The sequence below is a fragment of the Meleagris gallopavo genome, chromosome 1 (genome assembly GCF_905368555.1).
Source record: "Meleagris gallopavo chromosome 1, MGAL_WU_HG_1.1, whole genome shotgun sequence".
NCBI classification, from domain to species: Eukaryota; Metazoa; Chordata; class Aves; order Galliformes; family Phasianidae; genus Meleagris; species Meleagris gallopavo.
The window spans coordinates 113,055,480-113,076,356 of record NC_139404.1 but is presented as its reverse complement, the minus strand read 5'-3'; the positions used below and the strand labels follow the sequence as shown (position 1 = coordinate 113,076,356).

Sequence of the window (20,877 nt, the reverse complement as noted above, 5' to 3'; positions counted from 1 at the left end):
TTTAAACTGTCACATAGCCTTTGTCAATTGCTTCAGCCTCATATTTGCACTGTTAAGTTGATTAAATTACAACAGAAAACAGCGAAGCCATTTTTAATTTAATTCCTCACCACTGATTGTTGGAAAATAACAAAACCAGACAGAATACTGTTTTCAGAGCCACTCCATTTAACAGGGAGAGGCTGTTGAAATTTTTCAAGCGAAAAAATAATTTTAAATTTTAGATAGCATGAAGTACAGTAAAGAAAGATTAATCTAACATCTCTCTATGATTTTTGAAACTTTGAGTAAGGCTTACGTAAAAAAAAAGTTCTGGATCATGGTTGTCCAGAAGCTTAGGAATTCTGATGAAAATGGGTAACAGGATTACCAGCTGTAAGGCAACACTCTAGATTTCTTGATTATCCCCAAACTTCTTTTGGTTATGATGACTCAACAACTATCATATTTGGTAGAGTATGGCTGACAAACTCTGATTCACACTTGTACTGCACACATTGGAGTGACAGTTGTAGCTGACTGGAAATACTGAATGGAGGGGAAAAGTTTGTCTCCCATTGATCATTGTTTGGAATTATCTCAACGTCACTGATAATGTAGTGGGAATGAATTTTGTTTTAAATTATGCTTATAGCTGAAGAGGTAAACAGGAAACATACCAGACAGAAAGGGAATGCTCCCAATCTGTGTTAAGATAGTATACTCATCCCCACTTTACAATAAAATATGCATGTTAGATAGTCTTTGCTAAACTCTTATCAACACTTGTCCTTCTTTGTCATTGTTCAAAAATTGGTATGTTAAATGTACATTTGGCTGTATGTGTGGAAATCATAGCTGCTCTAATGCCAGATCTGAAATTTTCACTGATGTAAGCACAGCTGCATGAGACTGCATTTGAATGCATAGGACATCACCTGCTCTGTCTTTTTCTTGTGACAAAAACTTAATCCTTCTATTAGATAAAACAGTAGCAAGCAAAGGAGCTTAATTTCAGTTCCTAACATTGAATTTTTTTCCAACTTGCTACTTAAACTTTTTTTCACATTTTCTTCCTTTTCTCAATATTATGTAAGAATATTTGTGACAAGTCAGGATAAGAGAGAGCAGAAAAATCATAAAGGTCTTACAAAAAGATTTTTAAAACTGTGGATACGTAAGAACAAAGAATAAAAGGACTATATAGTAGTGTACAAATCAAATCCAACAATTCACCTAGTAATGGCACAATGGTAGATTCAATAGATTTAACGTAGATAATTGTAATAATGTAGTACGTTAGCAAGAGTTGTCAAAATTAGAAGATTCACACTTGCCCTGCATACATACATACACAAACACATATATATATATATCAATGCTTTAAAAACCCTAGTTTTTAAAACTATTATTTTTAGATTTGTTCTTCATTTTGAAAATTACTTCACCCACCTTTACATTATTTCATTACTTGATTAATGTGATGAACTCTTATGAAACTAATGACAATCTAGTAATACTCAAAATAATTACCTGTTAGTACACATTCTAAACTTGTCCTGTCTTTGTAAGATCAAATGCAGCTAACATTAATTTATGTCATTGTGATAAACCATCTCTGATCTGAAGGGTCTTCAACAAAAGACTTTAAATCCACATTTTACAAAAGCTGTTGATATTAACTGAAAAATAATTATACACTACTTGAAGAACTCCTGATAACATTATGAATAATACAAAGATAATGTGAGCACCTAAAATGAATAAGACGTTTAATCAGGATTCTAAGATTGTAAACAAATTCTAATCTCATTCTTACACACAGAGTAACTAGTGCCAAAACAAAATGGTAAAACAGACAACATATTTGTACTTGTGAATCATTCTGCCAGATCCACAGTAAGTTCATGCATCACTGTTGTTTTGATTTTAAAATGCATCTCAGAAAAATTTCCCAGCTAAAATCCAGACTATAAATTTCTAGACTTGTTACATTTTAAATGAGGCTTAATTTTTTGCATCAGATATTATTTCTAAGGATGGCAACAATAAACTTAATAAATCCAGAACTTTGCAATAACAGAAGCTTATGTAACAAATTACAGAAATAATTCCTCTCTACAATATTTTATGTTTCATGCTGTTATTCTGCTTTTGGAGGAGTGTCAAGAATTTCAGAATAGATGGAAGAAATATCAGACAGTCTACTCATAATTGACTTAGACAAATATTCTGCTTGTAAATGAACTTCAGAGAATGGGGCACATCCCCCCTTTTTATAAAATTCATAGAATGGTTTGGGTTGGAAGGGACCTTTAAGATCACCTAGTTCCTATCCCCTTGCTATAGGCAGGGACACCTCTCTCTTGACCAGGTTGCTCAAAGCCCCATCCAGCCTGGTCTTCCATGCTTCCAGGGAGGGGACATCCACAACCTCACTGGCAACCTGTTTCAGTGTCTCACCACCCTCACAGTAAATAATTTCTTCTTAATATCTACTCTGAATCTACCCTCTTTGAGTGTAAAGACTTTTCTCCTCATCCTGTTGCTACATGCTCTTATAAAAAGTCCTTCCCCAGCTTTCCTGTAGATCCCCTTCAGGTACTGGAAGGCTGCTATAAGGTGACCCCAAGCCGCCTCTTCTCCAGGCTGAACAGCCCCAGTTCTCTCAGCCTGTCCCTGTCGGGGAGGTGCTCCAGCTCTCTTATCATCTTCATGGTCCTTCTCTGGACCCACTCCAACAACTCTGTATCCTTCTTGTATTGGGGGCCGCAGAACTGGACCCGGGTGGGGTGTCACGAGCAATGCAACCCAGAATACTGTTGGAATTCTGAGCTGCAAGCACACATTGCCAGCTCATGTTGGCATGGATGAGTCTTCCATCAACTGACACTTCCAATCTGAGGAGAGCAGCCCTCTCCTCATGGCTGCTCTCAAGACATTCTCTGCCCAACCTGTATTAGTGCTCGAGATTCCCCAACTCAGATGAAGGATGTTGCACCTTGTTTAACTTCATGAGGTTGACATGGACCTACCTCTCCAGTCTGTCCAGGACCCTCTGGATGACATCTCTTCCCTCCTTCTAGCGTGTCAACTGCACTAGTCAGGTTGGTATTATAATACAGTTCAGAATAAGATCATATTGAACATTACTTTACTTGCTGTCTCTCCATTAATTGTAAAATGTAACCTCAGCTGATGTTTTCCTAGTAACTTCACAAAGCTTATATTTTGACTTTTTCCTCCTCTGTGTGCTTGGATAATCAGTCCAACTGCCTGAAAGTGCAGAAAGCTTCTTTCAGAGATACCAATATGTGAGTCAAGTAGATTAGGAAGCTTTTAAAAATTTTCAGATAAGCCAAAAACCCATGAGATAATTACATTTCATTAAAGTGATTTTTATTCCTAAATGTGTAATTATTTTCCCCATTCTCTAACTGTATTATTGCAAATTACCTGATCATAAGAGTGGGACAAAATATATCCTAAGTTACTATGTCATTGTTTCAAAACTTAAGAATTTTTTGTTTTTTTATAATTAGAGATTGTATTAAGAAAAAAAAAAAGTTTTGTTCAAAGTTGGCACTCTTTACAGATTCTCATATTCATTCCACTCCTCCTTATTGGTATGCAGTCTCCACATACACCAACATGCTCATCTGCAGTACATTCTCAAGACAGGTAATACACTTAAACTATTATTCCTAAATACTGAAAAGGCTCAAAGGGTTAACCTAAGTACCTGAAAGCATAATGTCTTTAAAATGCATAAAATCTACTAAGATCTTTGAGAGCTCACTAGAAGCCAATCAAATGAAAAGAAGTAAACTGAGACCTAGTAAAAATCATCCATTAGTTATTTCATTTCCCAAGGCAAACAGGACTATGACTTCTGCCAAGTAAAATCTGTTGTCAGTGTTGTCTTCTCGTCCAGTTTTTTTTAATTAATTTGACTTATTCTTCTAGATTTACCAAATTATGACAGAGTATTTTCCCTTAAATACCTTATCTGGAAAGCAAGGGTACAGAAGGGTCCCTATCTGTTTCATTTCAGCTTGTTTACAATTCTCATTCCAGACTGGTACTTCAGTATCTCAGGTGTTAGTATTCAGTAACTCTAATTATTCTAATACTGTTTTCTTAATATTTAAAATACACCAAATTAGTTTCTTTAAACTTACATTGATAAAAATATTCTTTTCCAAGTAAACCTCTCATTTACACTGATTGGAGCATGAGAGAACTCAAAACCTATGAATAATATGTATGCTTCTTTTAATTTCTGTATGAAAGTAAGTATATATATATATATATATACATTTCTGTATCTTCTGATAAAGAAACACACATCTGGAAAGGGAAAACCAAGTAGCACACACATCAGTACACTGAAAAGTACAGTCTACAGTAAGCAAAACAGAACGCAAAGCTTGCTCAAAGCTTCAAGGACGGTTAGAATGGAAAACAAGAATTCCGAAGATCTGAAAATTGGATAGAGGAAAGTGCTAAAGAGTCAGATGTGCCTAGAATTTTCAGGAGTTAAAATACTTGAATGTATATAAAGAAATGTAGAGGTCACTGTGTTTCGCTCAAGTTCATCATGGAAATTCTGTACCCACAATACAAGAAAGATGTCAGAAAAGATGGATGGATAAAGTCAAAAAGCATAGTCATCTGACTTAACAAGCTCCATGCAGATCTATATTACAGATAATGTTATACTCTGAATAGTATTGATAAATCTGTTAATTTCTTTATGAACTTAATTAATCAGTGGGTTTTATTAAAAAATAACAGCAACAAAACAGAAAACTGGAGATTTAGTGTTTCCTCTAACTTTTAAAAATAAATTGTAATTCTATCAAGGAAAAACATAGTGTCCTAGACATAGCACCAGCAGCATTTCAAATACATATGAAGGATAAATACTCATTGAAATAGCATTATTTTTCAATTAAAAGAAAAAAGATTTATTTATTAATATGAAATATTTCACTGAACTGCCTTTTTCATAGATACTGAGATTCCAGGGGACCAAAAAGATAAAGAATATACTTTTATTATTCATTTTCACACTAAAATGATTATCAGGATGATACATTTATTCAATTTATAACCATTCTTAATGCTTACAGTAGACAACCATAAAGACCCCTTTTTATTAATCTCGTCCATCATAAAAGAAATTACAGTATTAACTTTACCAAGTTCACAGAGTTTTCATATTAAAAGAACTCTCCAAAACTAAAAATAAAAATTAACTGTTGGATTTCAGTGATAACAACTATATCAGTCTAATTTCATTAATTTTATATTTGGGCAAAGTCATTGTGTTATTCATATTTATGAAATTACTCCTGTTGTCATCTTGCAGAGCATCCAGACAGTAGCAAACTCTCACATTTCTTCCCTTTCCTATGGCAGGGTTGAAAAAAGGCTTGGAGTATCATCATCATGTGCAACAGAAGCCACTGCTGAAGCCATTACAGTTACAGCAAGTTTAGAAAAAAACAGGGCAGGTTTTATTTAAGGCATTTAGAGGTTTTATTTGAGGCAACTAAGGGTTACAAGAATATTGCAAAGTGCCATCCCAGGTGCATGATTTTACCTCTTTGTCTCTAACCCTGAAATACTGAGTAGTAATGTAAAGGCCAACAGTAGACACCCAAGGTAAAGATAGCTTTGTGTTGTCAGTAATCAAAGATGAGAACCATGAGTCTTTCAGAAGTCAAAACAGAATGTGAACAGTATATTTTATGGCCCAGTACCCACTTCAATTGAAACAAAGTTTTGGCAATGTTTTAATATCAAGATAAATCATAAAAACATCGAAAGTAAATATTTCCGTCTACACCCAAATTCCCTGTTCTGTATTCATCAGAAACACAATTGTTGCAATCAGTATGGTTCTAGCACTGAAAACTTGAGAGTGTCAGTTCCCAAATGCATCAGACAATGCACAATTACAGATGAACACTCCTTCTCCTCAGGCCTTTACAATCTGGTATAAATACAACAGTGCTTTGTGCTATCAGAGCTGTTCCTGATCCCCATTCAGCTACTCTGATTTGAGAAATACCAAATACGTTCAGAACAGATTTTAATGTGTGCTAAGGATGCTGACAGATGTGTTTGCAATAATGGAAAGCTCTTGTACGGTTTAGTCAAATTTAGATAGAATCTTGCTCTCTAGAAAAAAAATCTACTGATTTTTTTTCCTTAGTTCACGCAAGAATGATTTTGCCTCTGAAAATGCAAGAAAAAAATCTTTAATGTCTTAGTCGAAAATAAGTTGGTGTTTAAAAGCTGGGTAAGATTGAAAGGATTCATAAAATTTGTTGTGATTCAAGTTTTAAGTAAGCTAAATAAATCCATGAAAGGCGCTACAGCAAAACCTCTTTACAATTATTGATATTTATATAACTAATTTGTATTGAAAGTTTCTTGCTGAGAATCTTAGCTTTCCGCAATTGTTTAACACAAACAACTTGTAACGGCTAATCATTCACATCAGAAGTATAGAAAGCCACTCAGGTTAGCCAGCCTTTAAGTGACACAAATCAAGCCTCATACATTTTTACTGTTGGATCTTATCTTCACATCTATGCTCAATGCCTGCAGACTTAATCATGCCATATTGATCACTGATTCAATGTGAGAAGTACTTTTGAAAAAAGCAAACCCCACACAGATATTTTGTTAGGCAAAAGAACCAACATAATTATCCTTCAAAGCAGTAATTAATTCAGTCACTCGCTTCTGAAACTTACCAGAGGTGTTCAGATTAACTGCATTTCTACCATGGCAAAAGTATTGTTTGTTTAAGCTAAACTGTATTATCTTTTTATATGTCATTGATTTTAAACATTCCAACTGGCCACGAAATCAATCAAGATTCATTTGAGTGAAAAAAAAAACAGCATCCTCCATTTCCTCTATTCTGCACACATTTCCAAAAAAATATTTCCAAAATGGGTATAAACCCCAGACTCCCTTCCAGGTCCTTATGTGCTACACGTTTAACCTACTAAAGCTAGTGAAAATGAATACCCAAAAAGTGAGACTGTCACAAATCTACTAGTGGAAGGTGTCCAAGAACACTGTTTGCTCCAAGACAGGGAAAAAAACAGGTTTATTCATGTTTATAAAAAAAGAAAAAGGAAAAAGAAAAAAAAAAAAAAGACATCTCTTGCATCTCTGTCTTAATAATTATTTAAAAGAGTTTCATAATAAAATGTTTGAAAAATTCATCAAAATTACATACTTAACAAGATTTAACTTGGTTATTTGAATAACCAATGCCAGGATTTACAACAAAATCTGAATATGAACTATAAATTCTTAACTACTGATGCCAGAGTTAGCAGAATCACACTAACATCTTTAAGTTTGTTATTTCTTCTGGTATCTTAATGTCCCACTACCAGTAGCAACAACTTGTGTAAAAAAATTTAATGGGATACATTAAATAAGGAATGAAGAATAATATAGAAACATATGCAGTTGGGAAGAAATTAAATATCTGTTATAATTACAAGGCAATGCTTCTCATAGCTTGATATGACAATAAAATATCTTTACTACAAATACAGGATAAACTATTTCAACATTACATCATCGCCATTAGTAGCAACAACAAATGTGAGGAATCATTTAACAGCAAAGGAAGGGTTTTAGGAGTTTCATACATCCAAAAATGTATTACTTGTAAGGATGTGAAAATTGTAAGAACTTTATGAAAAAAAACAAAACAAAACAAAAAACATCGAGACACTGGAAACTATTTCAAAGCCATTGTATACTTTTACTGTTAATGAAATATTAGTCAACAATACACTCCTTCTAAAATAATGCTATATGTGAACTCACAATGAGACAAATACTGTAATACATACCATAACCTTTCTAATTAAAGACTATGCTGAAAAAAGGAGGGGAAAGCCAAATTGGCTTCTCTTTGATTTATTTTCCCTTATTTCTCTGAAATTAATGCATAGCGTCAAAAAACCTACAATTCAAAACTGAACCAGATGAAACAAAATTGATTCAAATGGACAAAACTGAATCATTTGGATTCAAAAGGAGACAAACAGAACAAGGAAAATCAGGGATTATTTGCACTGTACAGATAGAACTTTAAAACACAAAATGTATAAGATGAAATCCAAAATCATTATATACAATATTTTATTTTTACAAGTTTTACATTTGGGAAAAGATAGCACAAGCCATCTACTCAGTTGCCACTTTTTTTTTTTTTTTTTTTTTTTGTGGTATGAGAATGTGTGGCCTCAAGCACTGAAACATTTGCTTTCTCCCATATTCTCTGATTCCATTTGTGTTACATTCCAGAAATAACTGTTTAAATGTAGTGGTTATTAAATCATCAATATCCATATAATCCAATTTAGATATAAAAGAGAAGAATTATTAGCATGACCATGACTTTCAGTACTGAAGCCTGGATTCTTTGTGGATTTTTTTGCTTCCAACATCTACAAGGAAAACAATGTGAAGTTTCTGACATTATAGGGAAGAAAGGTCTAAAGAAGGTACGAGTCATTCACGTTCTGTTACAGACTTTTATAAGTATGTGAAAACATTTATTCTGACCAATTCAATGTGTGAACAATTTAAGAGAGACATGTAACTTACAAACCGTTTCACTAACCACAGTATGCTCAGAGGGCAAAGCATAATTAACAAACCCAACACCCCAAAGTTTCAAAAAATTACTGGTCTTAAGGTCACCTGTGACCTTCAAAACTAAACAGAATCCTTGATATTTATGTGTATAAATTGAGGTCAGTAATTTAGAAATTAATAACTATAAGGAATATTTTTGAAACATGTAAATTATAGAAAAGAAGGTATAAAGTCCAGCCCTTGCTCTGAATGACCAGAGTTAATTATTTTACCATTAAACCAACTGAACAAACAAAAAAAAAAAAACAGCAGCCAAAATGATAACATTAAACCTGAGTCCTCAGAGTAGATACGAAATAGCCAAATTCTTAATTGTTCCTGTGTAAGGAGCAAATATTCTGTATGACCTGTACGCATTTTTTTAAATAAGAACATACATTTAAATTCCCAAATAATGATTTGGGAACTTACTTAATTTTATTGTCTAGTTCTCAAAGTTTCAAAGAATTCATTTCTGCAACTCTTAGCATTTTTTTCTATGGCATCTGAAAACCATGCCCTCCTGCAGTCAAACAGATACCATCGTATTAAATGTTATCTACCTCTTTCATCCACATTAGCATGGCATTAATTTCCTACATGGTGTTTTTTTTTGTTGGTTGGTTTTATGCATTTGAAATGAATACAGATAGAAGCTGCATGACAGACCACAAGATGATGGCAAACAGTACTTTAACTTCCAGCCATAGTAAGATCCAACCATAAAGCATAATACCTGAGCTACCCTGATGATGGTACAAGACAACCTCACTGTCAGAACTACAGTACTTTGAGATCTTGTGTTCCAGAAAGAGGCACAGGCATATAAGAAAGAGTCAAGTTCTCCAGCTATCATATGAAAGCAGATTAGAAAATAGCAGCTGTACTTTACCAAAATGAAATCCCACTGGTGACATGACTGCGGACCATGAGAACAGATGGGAATAAAGACCAGGGAGTAGATAAAACTGAGCTACGTCTTGGTCTTGGCACAATAGTAAGTGTGTATAAACTAAATGCCAATGGAGGAAGTTGAAGAAGTGAAGTCCCCACACATTAAGCAGTGAAAAGACAGAAAATCCTTTCAGCCACAGTAATGAGAAAAAAATATATATCTTTAACTACTTTCAGGACAGAGCTCAATATGTTTCAAAAGGATTATATGACGTGCTATCTTTAAAACGTCTCTTTAAAGCTTGTGTCTCCTAATTAAAAAGTCAATTACAATTTCTTAAAATGATTTTTTTTAAACAGCAAAAAATTTGCAATAACAGTAGTTAAGTATTCATGATCTGAAAATAACAATTCTCTTACCAGATTTTGTTCGCCTGATAGATAATGAATAAATGTAGTATAATATCATCCCACTGCACTGTGTAGCAAAAAGGAATAACAAAAAAAACCCTAATCTCTCAATCTATATCAACATAATCACCTAATTGTAGTTTTGACTGTTTCATTTTACATTAATATTTTACTCTATGTAGTAACTGAATGTCAATGAACACATTAATTTTTATTTTCCAAAATATTCCTGCCTAGAAATAGCAATACACATCTGAATATTTTCTGTATTTTTTTCTAAAACAGTTTTAGTTGAATTCAAAACTGTTCAATTGCTTATGAAAGAATTTTTGGGCAAATCCTGTTAATTCTAAATATGGTTCACTAAACAGCACACTCTCATTAATTAAACAAGTTGCTAATCTAGTAAATCAAAATGCTCAGCTGTTTTAACTGTTTAATCTAATGGAAATTCTAATGATCTCTTTTGCCTCAAAGAAGCCTAATACTTTTCAAACAAGAGACTTTCTTGATGCAAAGCGTTGTCAACAAGTATGTCATGTGAGATGCAGATTATTTATGCTAATCAACAAAATAAAGATGGAGACAAAGGGAACTGTACCAATGAACTTCAGATTAAACACACTTTCACAAATAAATGTTACCTAACACTCGATTACATTCTTGAAGTTAGTTGTAATATTTACAAGTTATGCGAATGTTCTTAAAAAATGCCATTTTGGCTTTTGTACTGAACTAAATGAGATTTTAGGTAGATAAATTAATGAGTTCTTGAGATGTCTAACACAGTCGAAAATGAAAGAGAAAGAAAAGCTTGATGGATTGCCAATATTAAATTTTGTTAGAAATCCACCCTAATAGCGTATGTTCAAATACTTGCATTGTTCCTATATATTAAGTATATATAAAAAATAAATATCTATCTCATATAATGCATAGGAAAATAACAAATGGATAACCTGAGGAGGCTAGGTAAAAGAAAAATGTAGAACAGAAGGAAATACGTTTACAATAAAATCTAAGCTTTCAGGGCATTATGTCAAGGTCTTACAGACTGATATTCAATTCAACATGAGCTTCTTTCTCTACTAGGATAAGAAAATAAAGTTTCTAATCTGTTGGGACTGTGAAATATTCTAACACACCTCGTGCATTTAAACCACCTGTAACACAACTTGGATCTGGACACCCTCAAAGAACAATCCCTTCATAGAGGAAAAATGTCATTTTAGAAAGGTGTTAGCAAAAAAAGAAGAAACACTTTCCACTGTTGTAAGCGTACACTTCAAGCTACTCATGGATACTAGAATAGTGTCTAGAAATGTGATTGAACAGACAAGGCAAAGCAGAGGAAAGGGTAAGCCTTTGTGCCACAATATTACTATCTGTCACATACGCATGTCTTAGTTTATTCTTTTATCACTTTTTCAAAGAAATACATAAAACTGTGCGACAGAGAAAGGGAGACAAAACTTCAATGACTTGGAAATAGACATGATCTCCACTACCTTTTGTATATGTTTTAGAAAGCATCTTTAATGCCTCGATAACATTCTATTGCTTTTCTTTCAGTCAGATTTTAGACTTACTCAGTGTTCGAAGTCACAACAGTAATTCATAGAAAAATATTTACCAATTAGTAACTTCTTTCAGCTTTATTTCAGTATTACCTAACAGTTAACAGCAATTCTTGTGCTTGCACTGCACAATTTGTTTTTTTCAGTTCTGCAGTTTCGCAGTCAAGAAATAGCAGCCTATAGCTTAAAAAAGGCATCTTTAAATCTTAAAATCCAAAAGAAAAGATTAATAAACAAACAAACAAAACAAACAAACAAAATCTGTAGGCCAAAAATGAGTAGAAGCCCAAAGGATTGGTTCTCCTGAATTTAGATAAAAAGCTGTACCTTTTATATTACATAGACCTAACTACCTTCAACCATAAATCCAGTAATTCAATCCAGCAATTCAATGTAAAAATGATTATTAGTTTAACAGTGATTTTTTTTCTTATGCACCAGTAGTAATTTATAACATGAAATTTGAGCTTAGTCAAGCCATTTTATTCAGCTGAACCTATCAACTTGCAAAACATCAGTTTAGAATTAATTCTTCAAATCCATTACCATTTCAATCATATAAGAGTGAAATGAAATAACCAGAAACTAGAGTTTTTTTATTTTCCTTATGATGCTCAAAGAGCCTGCAAGATGAGAAGCATACAAATTGGAACTGGACACATAGGAACTAAGTGGCTATTCTGTCACACAGCATTTGACAAAATGCATCCTCAAGGTTCTTTGATTAAAACATGAAACAGGCAAAATATCAAGGTACGTGTAAGACACAATTCATGAAATATTTATGTTACAGCTCAGTTGTTAAACACATATCTTACACATGATTTAAAAATAAAGCCTGATATTTTTGCTAATCATGTATATATACATGTAATCATGTATATGACTGATATCACATGGAAATCAGTCAAATGAAGATCAAATGAGTCTGTATCTATGGAAGTACTGCAGTACAACATGTTATATTTTCCTTAACTTTTTTTTAATCATTATTATTACTCTAAATGTATTTTAAAACAAACTAGTTAATAAAGACAACAGAAATACCTTACCAAAATAGCTACTAACACTAGAAATCCACCTAAAATGAACTGCAAAACTATGGAGTTTCCAGACCAGCAAACATCTAATTATTGACAAGAGGAAAAGAGTTGATCAAATCCTACCTGGAGAAATTGCTTGGTTTTCACATGACCCACATCTCCAGCCTCTATCTGTGCTCTTGACAGTTTCTCTTCAGTTTCAGTTAGCCACTCATTGAAGCTTTTCATTTCGCAATGAAAAAGTCGCCATTTTTCCATGGATTTGTCAAAGCGTCTGCAAGCATAAAAGATGAAATAATGTAACAATAATTATTGACTGTAGGAAAAAAGAAAAAATGTTAGATGTCTCAGATTAAATTTCCTGTATTGTTGCTGGCACCATAGATTAACATTCCTAACAGTTATATTAAATGGAAACATGGTAGTACTTCGGCATCATTAAGCACATGTGCTAAAAATCAGTGTCTTATCAATTTTTAAACTCCTTTGATGTTTCAGACAAATTCTGTGGGTCATATCATGTTTTCAGAATCCTAGGCATACAGTACAATTCTGCTCCAATTTTACTGTGTGCCTCCCCAGAGGGTACAAATGTCCATCTATACTTATTGAAAAGAAAATGGAACATCCTTCAAAGGAATTTTCACTTCCGGAGTGAAAAGGAAGTATTCTCACTTTATTTTTATTAACCCCTCATGTATATATAAATATTTTTATATATATTTTACTTAAATTTGAGTATTTGGTAAAGACTGTTATGCAAAAATAGAAATGCCTGAAATACAAGGATGCTTGAAACAAAAGATATTTAAATCCAGCTTTTGTATAGTAAGTAAAGATGAAAAAATTGTTACTATCATCTGCACTGTAGAAGTTCACTACACATAAGATCACGTAAGTACCTATAGTGCTTTGGCATATCTAATGTATTTTTTGTTCAGTGACTAGTCAATCTGTTTGCTCAAGGCCCTGAGAAGTACTAAAGACATGAAATTAAAACAGAGTTTGTTTATTTTGCAGATGGCCCATGTCATAAGGAATGCAGTTACTTTACGTTTTGGATTGCTGTTGAGGAGATTAGCTAGAATGCTCTGTTAGCATATTATCATGAAACATGTTACTGTTGTTTAGTTTAATAACCCTCTTTTATAGGATTACAATAGGCTTTTGAGTGTACTTAAAGGATTGCGACAAAGATGATCAATTAACTTTACACAAACTATATGACTGTTAGAATGTGAAAGACTATTTCACCAAACATGCCAGGTTGCTAACAGAAATACAGACCATCTCTTCTATTGTATGTTGTTTTTTTTTTAATAGAAGAAAATGTAAGGTTTTTTTGTTTGTTTGTTTGTTTTCCATTTTCTATGAGCTACACATGCCAATTTGGTTCACACATTTTAAAATTTTGTAATACCATACAACGTGAATAGCACTATACCCCTTCTAACCATCTACATAAGGTAGAGAATTTTTTACTCATGGTAACCCTTTTTGATAAAGATACAAAACAGAATTGCACTAGCAAACAGCGAAACAACAACTTTATACTTTTGTACACTGACTATGAGATAGAGAACACATAAAAGAGACAGATAATACTATATATATTTTTTTTTTTTCCCCTAAAAAAGTGTTTAATCGCTTTAGGCAGTTTAGATAAAACTACTCTATCAGTTTGTTCATAAAATGGGCAGGAATGGAATTTTTTTTTAATTAAAACACTTAAAAAAAAGTTTTAAAATAAGAGTAGAGCAGAGTTCTTGTAAATTAAATTTTGCATAGAAGAGCAGCAAACTAACCTGTATCCATCTGTGAATCAACTCATTTCATATCTCAAGCACAATCTGATTCATGGCCCTAAGGTTAATAGCTGCTAAACACTAGAACCTATATTTAATTTAAAATAGTTGCTCCTTAGTCCTATGCAGTCTAAATATACCAAATACTTCAAATTACTCAACTAAATGACAATGTGATCAGTAAACTTGAATGAAAACAGATACAAACTATCAGAATAGTTCAGGAAATCTTCATTCTCTCAAATTTAATATGGCTGCCTGTCTGCTGAAGCCACATCAAAGAAGATGTCAGTGCTCAGACCTGACCACATTAATACACTCAATACCTTTAAAAGTGGTGACAGATAGAGAAAGATGCAGCCTGGGACAAATAAAATTCTTCACAAATTTCAGAATACACAATCTTGCTAATTAAAACCAATAAATACATAGAAAGAAAAAAAAGAGGCAAGTATAAAAACTGGTTTATTGAACTGGTTATCCTCAGCTTAAGGATAAGCTTGTCTTTCAACAAAAGTTGAAATCTCTGCTCCCCATAAAAGCAAGCTGTTTTAAGTTTTTGGTATATTGTGAGGCTGTTATTTCAATAACATGAATAGCATTCATACATTCATTCATTTTATTTTGGGAACCAGACCTAAATAACAAAGAAATTGTCAGAAAGGGCCAAATAAAAATAACTAAATGAAGTGTGCAAAACCTGTATCTATTTAAGAATAAAAAATAGATACAGATACATAATAATTTATACACAGTAGTAGTTGGTAGAAAATTGCTGTTGAGCCATCAGGTTGAGTACTACAAAACATTTTTCAAGAACAATCAGAGTGCATGGACTCAAAATATTTTTTTCTTTGAACACAGAGAACAGTTTCATTTGAAAACACGTCCTACAAAAAAAGCTGTAATCACCACAGCTTTCTAATGTATTTTCTTCCTTTCATATAGTATTACCCTCTTCAGATGGCTAGGTATTTGCTTCCACCTTTGCCCTATCAATTGTGTCCTTTACATTTTTTCTCTCTTCATAAAGGTATGCCAAGTGAAGATGTGACAGTTTTCGAACCACTGGCTTCAATGTTGTCTAGTTTTCATTGCTCTTTTGAAACTTGGCCATAATCACAGTAAAAAACTCTTTAAAATGTTTGAGTTGCTGGGAAGAGGTACATTAAGATTCCCTGGTAATGTTTACGACTGCCCTAGTTTGCTACAGATGAACACAGGAGTTGTTCAAGAACTGCTACATATGATGAATTTCTTAGTCACTGTAAGCAAACAGACTATTGATCCAGTTAAGAACTGTAGTTACTCACTTAATTCACTTATTAAAATGTCTGTGATGATTTTTCAATTACCACACTATTTTGCAGAAGCAGACTAGACACAACTGAAAAGCCCATTTTTACCAGTGACCTCAGTCTAAATTAAATGGAAATGTCTTATTTTACATTTAAGAAAATCACCCAGAAAATAAAACCTAAAATCCATTTTTTTTGGTCCAGTATGGTTTCTCATTTCGAACACTACATTAAAACAGAACTCCTCCTATTCCTTGGAAAATGAAATTACTCTTCTCAGCATGAGGAAGTTTATCAGCAGCTTAAATGCAAAAATTCAGTGAGAGTTGATGTTAGTTATCACTGAATTTGCATTCCAGCTCTTGCAAATTGAATCTTGCCACTCTCCATCCCTCCTCCATTTGCTTTGGCTTATAAGAGTTGCAAAGAGAGAGAAGAGAAAAACTGCACTGAGAGCACACGTACAAAATTATTAAAAAGTAAACATTTACAAGTTGAAATATTAGTGCTTGTTATTAGGTCTTAAAAAACAAGAAGCCAAATACTGTTACCTTCAGTATAAGTATAGAGTAATATTATACGTCAGTAAAAAAAAAAAAATATATAGAGAGAACTTATGGACAGGTAAATCCACCCAAATAAACAAACAAACAAATAAATTAGTGCTCCTTTGCTGATTAGGCGTATCCAAACTCAGTCACACTGACAAGAGATATGTCAATGTTGCTGTAGAGACAGAAGCAGCTCCATTTTAAATTCTGTTTTGGGGACCATCTCTGGTATTTCTAAGTGAGGGTTCCCCGTTTAATCTGTGTAATACAATATTTTATATACACCACTACTTTATAGATTTTTAACATTTAAAATGTTTATTTTTATTTTGTATGTTTTACCATGTGCAATCCTGTTAGCATACTGTACGTTCAAAACCCACAAAAACAGCTAACTACAAACACTGAGCTGCTAGGATGTTAAAGTCTTGGCACAGAAGAATGCAGATAATAAAAATTCATAAGCGAGTTCATAAAAAGCAAAATCCTCCGAGGAGTATGAAAATTCATGAAGAGTATGTCTACCTCAGGAGTCCCAACCAAACCATTTGGAGGGAAGGAAAGACTTGCAATTATACTCTCATCTAGGGAGCCAGTCTTGTTTACCATCAGAAACAAATCATTGATCTAAAATAAATAAGTAAGTAAGTGATGTTCACTCATCACTCATCTTCTTCATCTGCTGAATAGGAGTGGCTTGTAGATGACTGTCCAATATCAGGGCAGCAATATCTTTCCTCTTCTACTAGTCACACTGTTCTGTTTCTCCTAGCATATGCTTGATAAGAAGGCACAAGTGGGCACCCTGAAGCCAAGCATTAAGTTCTATATAGATTCATTATAATCTATATTGAATGACTTGCATATACTGCAAAGGGATTAAGCAGTGTACATAAGCTCTGATACTAATTAAGGTAGCCTCATTTCTCTAATTTGAGTACATTAAAATTAACATGTGAAAAACAGTGAGCACACCTTGACTACATTGACATCCCAGAAGGGAACATGTTAAGCACCACCTTGAAGGAGCAATTTCCCTCTGCAATAATCTGCAGCCCAATTTGCATTAAGTCACAAAAATACTGGCACTCTTATTCCTTCAAAAATTATCACTCTACAGAATCTTTGTATTTCACTTGGAGCTGAGGGGTAAAGCTGCTCAAAAACCAACATCAAATTAGCTATAAGCAAAAACTGAAATTCCTTGCTAGAATTGCACATGACATTGCACAAAAAAATTTGCAGATGTTTACTCAGATTTACTTTCAGAGGAACTTTATCAATATGATTATGCTTGATGTTCCAAGTCCCAAGGCTGCCAGTTTCAGGAAGCTACAAAAATGGTGGAAGAAAAGACTACTCTGTAAAAGAAAATCACAAACATTAGACAGACTGCAAAAGGTTTTTGGTTTGTGGCCTTAAAGCAAATAATTTTCACTTTGCTTCTGTGTTACAATTCATTCCTTGAAATTTTGAAATAATTCCTTCATAATCTTCAAAATCAATGTCCAAGACCTATTCCTCTTTAGTGAACCTTCACAGACCCGCATAAAAGAGAACACTACCAATTAAACCTTCCTAAGTATCGTGGCTTACATCACGGAAATTATTATTGTTAGAGATATGCAGTCTTCATCATCATACTGTAAATACATTCAGTGAATTTTTGTTTCTATAGTGTTGCTAAACAATGTACCACAGGATTATGCTAATGTTAACCTACAAATTATGCAAATTTGTCAACTTGATTCAGCACAATTAGTACCTTGTGCTAATACATGGAACTTCAAAGTACTATAAATAATTATGTATTAGTATGTGAAAGCATTAACTTTAATACTTAGGGCCACTCTTAGAGATAATAATACACAAAAACCTGTTTTTATCCAGTGACTTCTACAATAAAACTGCTTAAAGGAAAAGCTAACCTATTTTCAGAGGATTTAATGTTTTCATTTTAATTCACAGAATTTGTGTCTTTTGAGCGTTAGATTTACATATCTTCACTGAGTTTAGACTATACACGTTGGTGATCACTTTTTAGACACCAATACATCTAGATCTTGCTCCCAGCTGTTGCTGTATGTTACAGATCCGTTCCGGGACAAGTCTCAGCTGTACAGATTCTATTCACACCTCTATACCATGACTTTCACCCACAAAACAGCAATTGATGAGAAATAAAAAAACTAAATGGCAACCAAAATAACCATTAGAAAAATGTTGCCCATTACTACTAAATATTATTTATCTCATCTGCCCCGAAAACAGCATCACATATAAAATATAAACAGTATAATTTGCAAGTAAGTTATAAACGTATTTCCATGTTGACTTGCATTGAATTTTTTTCCTCTGAAGTCTCTAAGTAAGTTTCCCATCACATAGACTCTGACATCATAACATTCAGTGTCACTCACTGTACCAAAGACAAAGACAATTTAACTGGCTACAAAAAAGCAAGATCATGCCTGTCATTGCTAATTTTTAGTCATGCAAATTCATTTTTACAAAGTCAGAGATATCAAGAAACTTAAAAAAAATGCAATTAATTATTATACCAAAACTCCGCTGGGTTTTAACAGATGACATGTCAATAGTTTATACATTCATTAACCATACGTTGCTCTCCAACACTAAGTAGTTATTTATGATGCATATGAATTTGAATATCAGGATTCTAACTTTTTATTTTCAAGAGGATTTTCCATCATCAGAGCAGAGATGATATCTTGTATTTTAGCAAACTTTGCTTAGGCACCTGGATTTAAAGCAGGTAACAGCTTTTCTCCAGAGAAAATAAAAAGTACTTGATTAATCATGACCCAGGGAAAGCATCAGCATATTGCAAAGCCTTATACAAAATATATTAATGCAATTGGTAATAAACCCACAAATTTAATAGTTTGCCAAAGTTAAACTATATTAAATTGCCATGATAAGAAATCATACATATTAAATAAAGCATGAAAAGAACAGTGGCTCAATTTCATAGAAATCCAAGTTAGTATATGTGCCTGCATGTAAAAGGCATTCAGGCATCTCATCCTCACAGTGGGTAACAGTGGACACCGTACTCTTAACTAAGACACACCAGTACATCATTACAGTTCTAACACTTGGTAGATCAGAAACATGGTGACTGCTCTTCTGCACATCCACTCCTCTCTTTCCATTTGGGGCTGGACGTGCTGACTGCAACTTATAAATTTAGAGGAAACTCGTAATAATTGCATGTGTTATAAATTTTAAGACTAAATGAATAAAAACAAATGATGGTTTCTACAGCCTGGATTTACACTCAAAATGATTGGAAAATGACAAGTCATGCCCTACTGGGGAAGACAGCTCTAACAGATTCCCCCAAATTACCCATATCATAATTCATAAATAAAAAATTAATTTCAGTGAATTTGTGGCCCAGAGCATAAGTACGTGTAATACTGAGGGCATACATTACAGGATGTCTCCCAAGAACTTGCCTGTAATTACTACAAAGTACTTAAATCTTGTAATTTCCCATGACAGAACTATAAATTCTCAGTTCAATCTGTTATAAAGTATGATGTATCCCCCAAAACTGCATTGTTCAATTCTCTGCATTCACTGCCTATCTCAAAGCCCCTCTGCATCGTGGCTTCAGAGCAGGAGGAGAAGCAGAAAACTGATGATACTGGTTTATGCTAACTGTTGACTCCCTGAGCCTGAAAGACGTTACAGGCATACACGTTTTATCCCATTTAAGGTGTGGCAAATCCATCCAAAAACACACGCATTGGCATAAGAAAATCAGTATCACTAAAATCGTAGCAGTAGTAGAGGATTTAACATTATCTTCTAAAAATACTGGTGCTTGTATTTGGGTTAATTTTTACCTTTCAAGAGTTTTTCAGTCAGTTATAAGTGATGTACTTTTCTTGAAAGTTAATAATGAAATGTTACTTAAAAAACCTTTTCCCTTCCACTTGGAGAATTCATTGAAGACAAGAATCTTAAATCCGAGTAACTGTTGCTAGGTTTTATTGCAAAAGAAATATATAGTAAACAGTACTAATTTTCTGAAACTAAAAGCTTGATCTTAAATATCTGTGATATTTTAAATATCTTAAATATTTGTGATACTAATTACTACAATAGAAAAACAAACAAAAATCCTACTGTACAGCATATTTTTAGTGTGACATTTGAATACTTGCTTTTTGGTAAATAATCACTTACTGTAGTTAAATAAAGTATTTGTAGTATTCAGAATAAACAGGAAAAAGTAGAAGAATAGATGAACCTAAGATGAAAGGTTCTGTCAAGTTCGAAATTTTAAATGGGAGTGGTCCCAAAACACTGTCAAGTACTGCCATGCAATAGATCGAAATTTTAAATGGGAGTGGTTAACAGAGATTTTATTTATGTTTATACACAACCGTATATTCTCTATAAACATATATATGCTGATTGCATCTTTTGCCTCCATCTATTGCTCTTATTGCATAAATGTTGAGTTAAATTATGCATGTCAGTCTCGTGAAAAATGAAAGACCTTAGATACTCTTAATTATAACTTCTAAAGCTAGATGTTCTTATATCATGAATACAACCAAAGCCATTTTGGTTTGAAAGTATGATTGTGCAAATCAGAC

At 33.2% G+C, this 20,877-nt stretch overlaps 1 protein-coding gene across 15 annotated transcripts in view; it reads right to left on the bottom strand.

Annotated features, from left to right (window-relative positions):
* DMD (dystrophin) overlaps positions 1-20,877 on the bottom strand; it is a 1,154,126-nt gene that overhangs the window by 536,236 nt on the left and 597,013 nt on the right. For all 15 annotated transcript variants that reach the window (XM_085210257.1, XM_085210277.1, XM_085210286.1 and 12 more), the window contains one exon: positions 12,713-12,863. In XM_085210257.1, the coding sequence (XP_085066383.1) occupies positions 12,713-12,863 (151 nt within the window). The remainder of the gene's footprint in view (positions 1-12,712; positions 12,864-20,877) is intronic.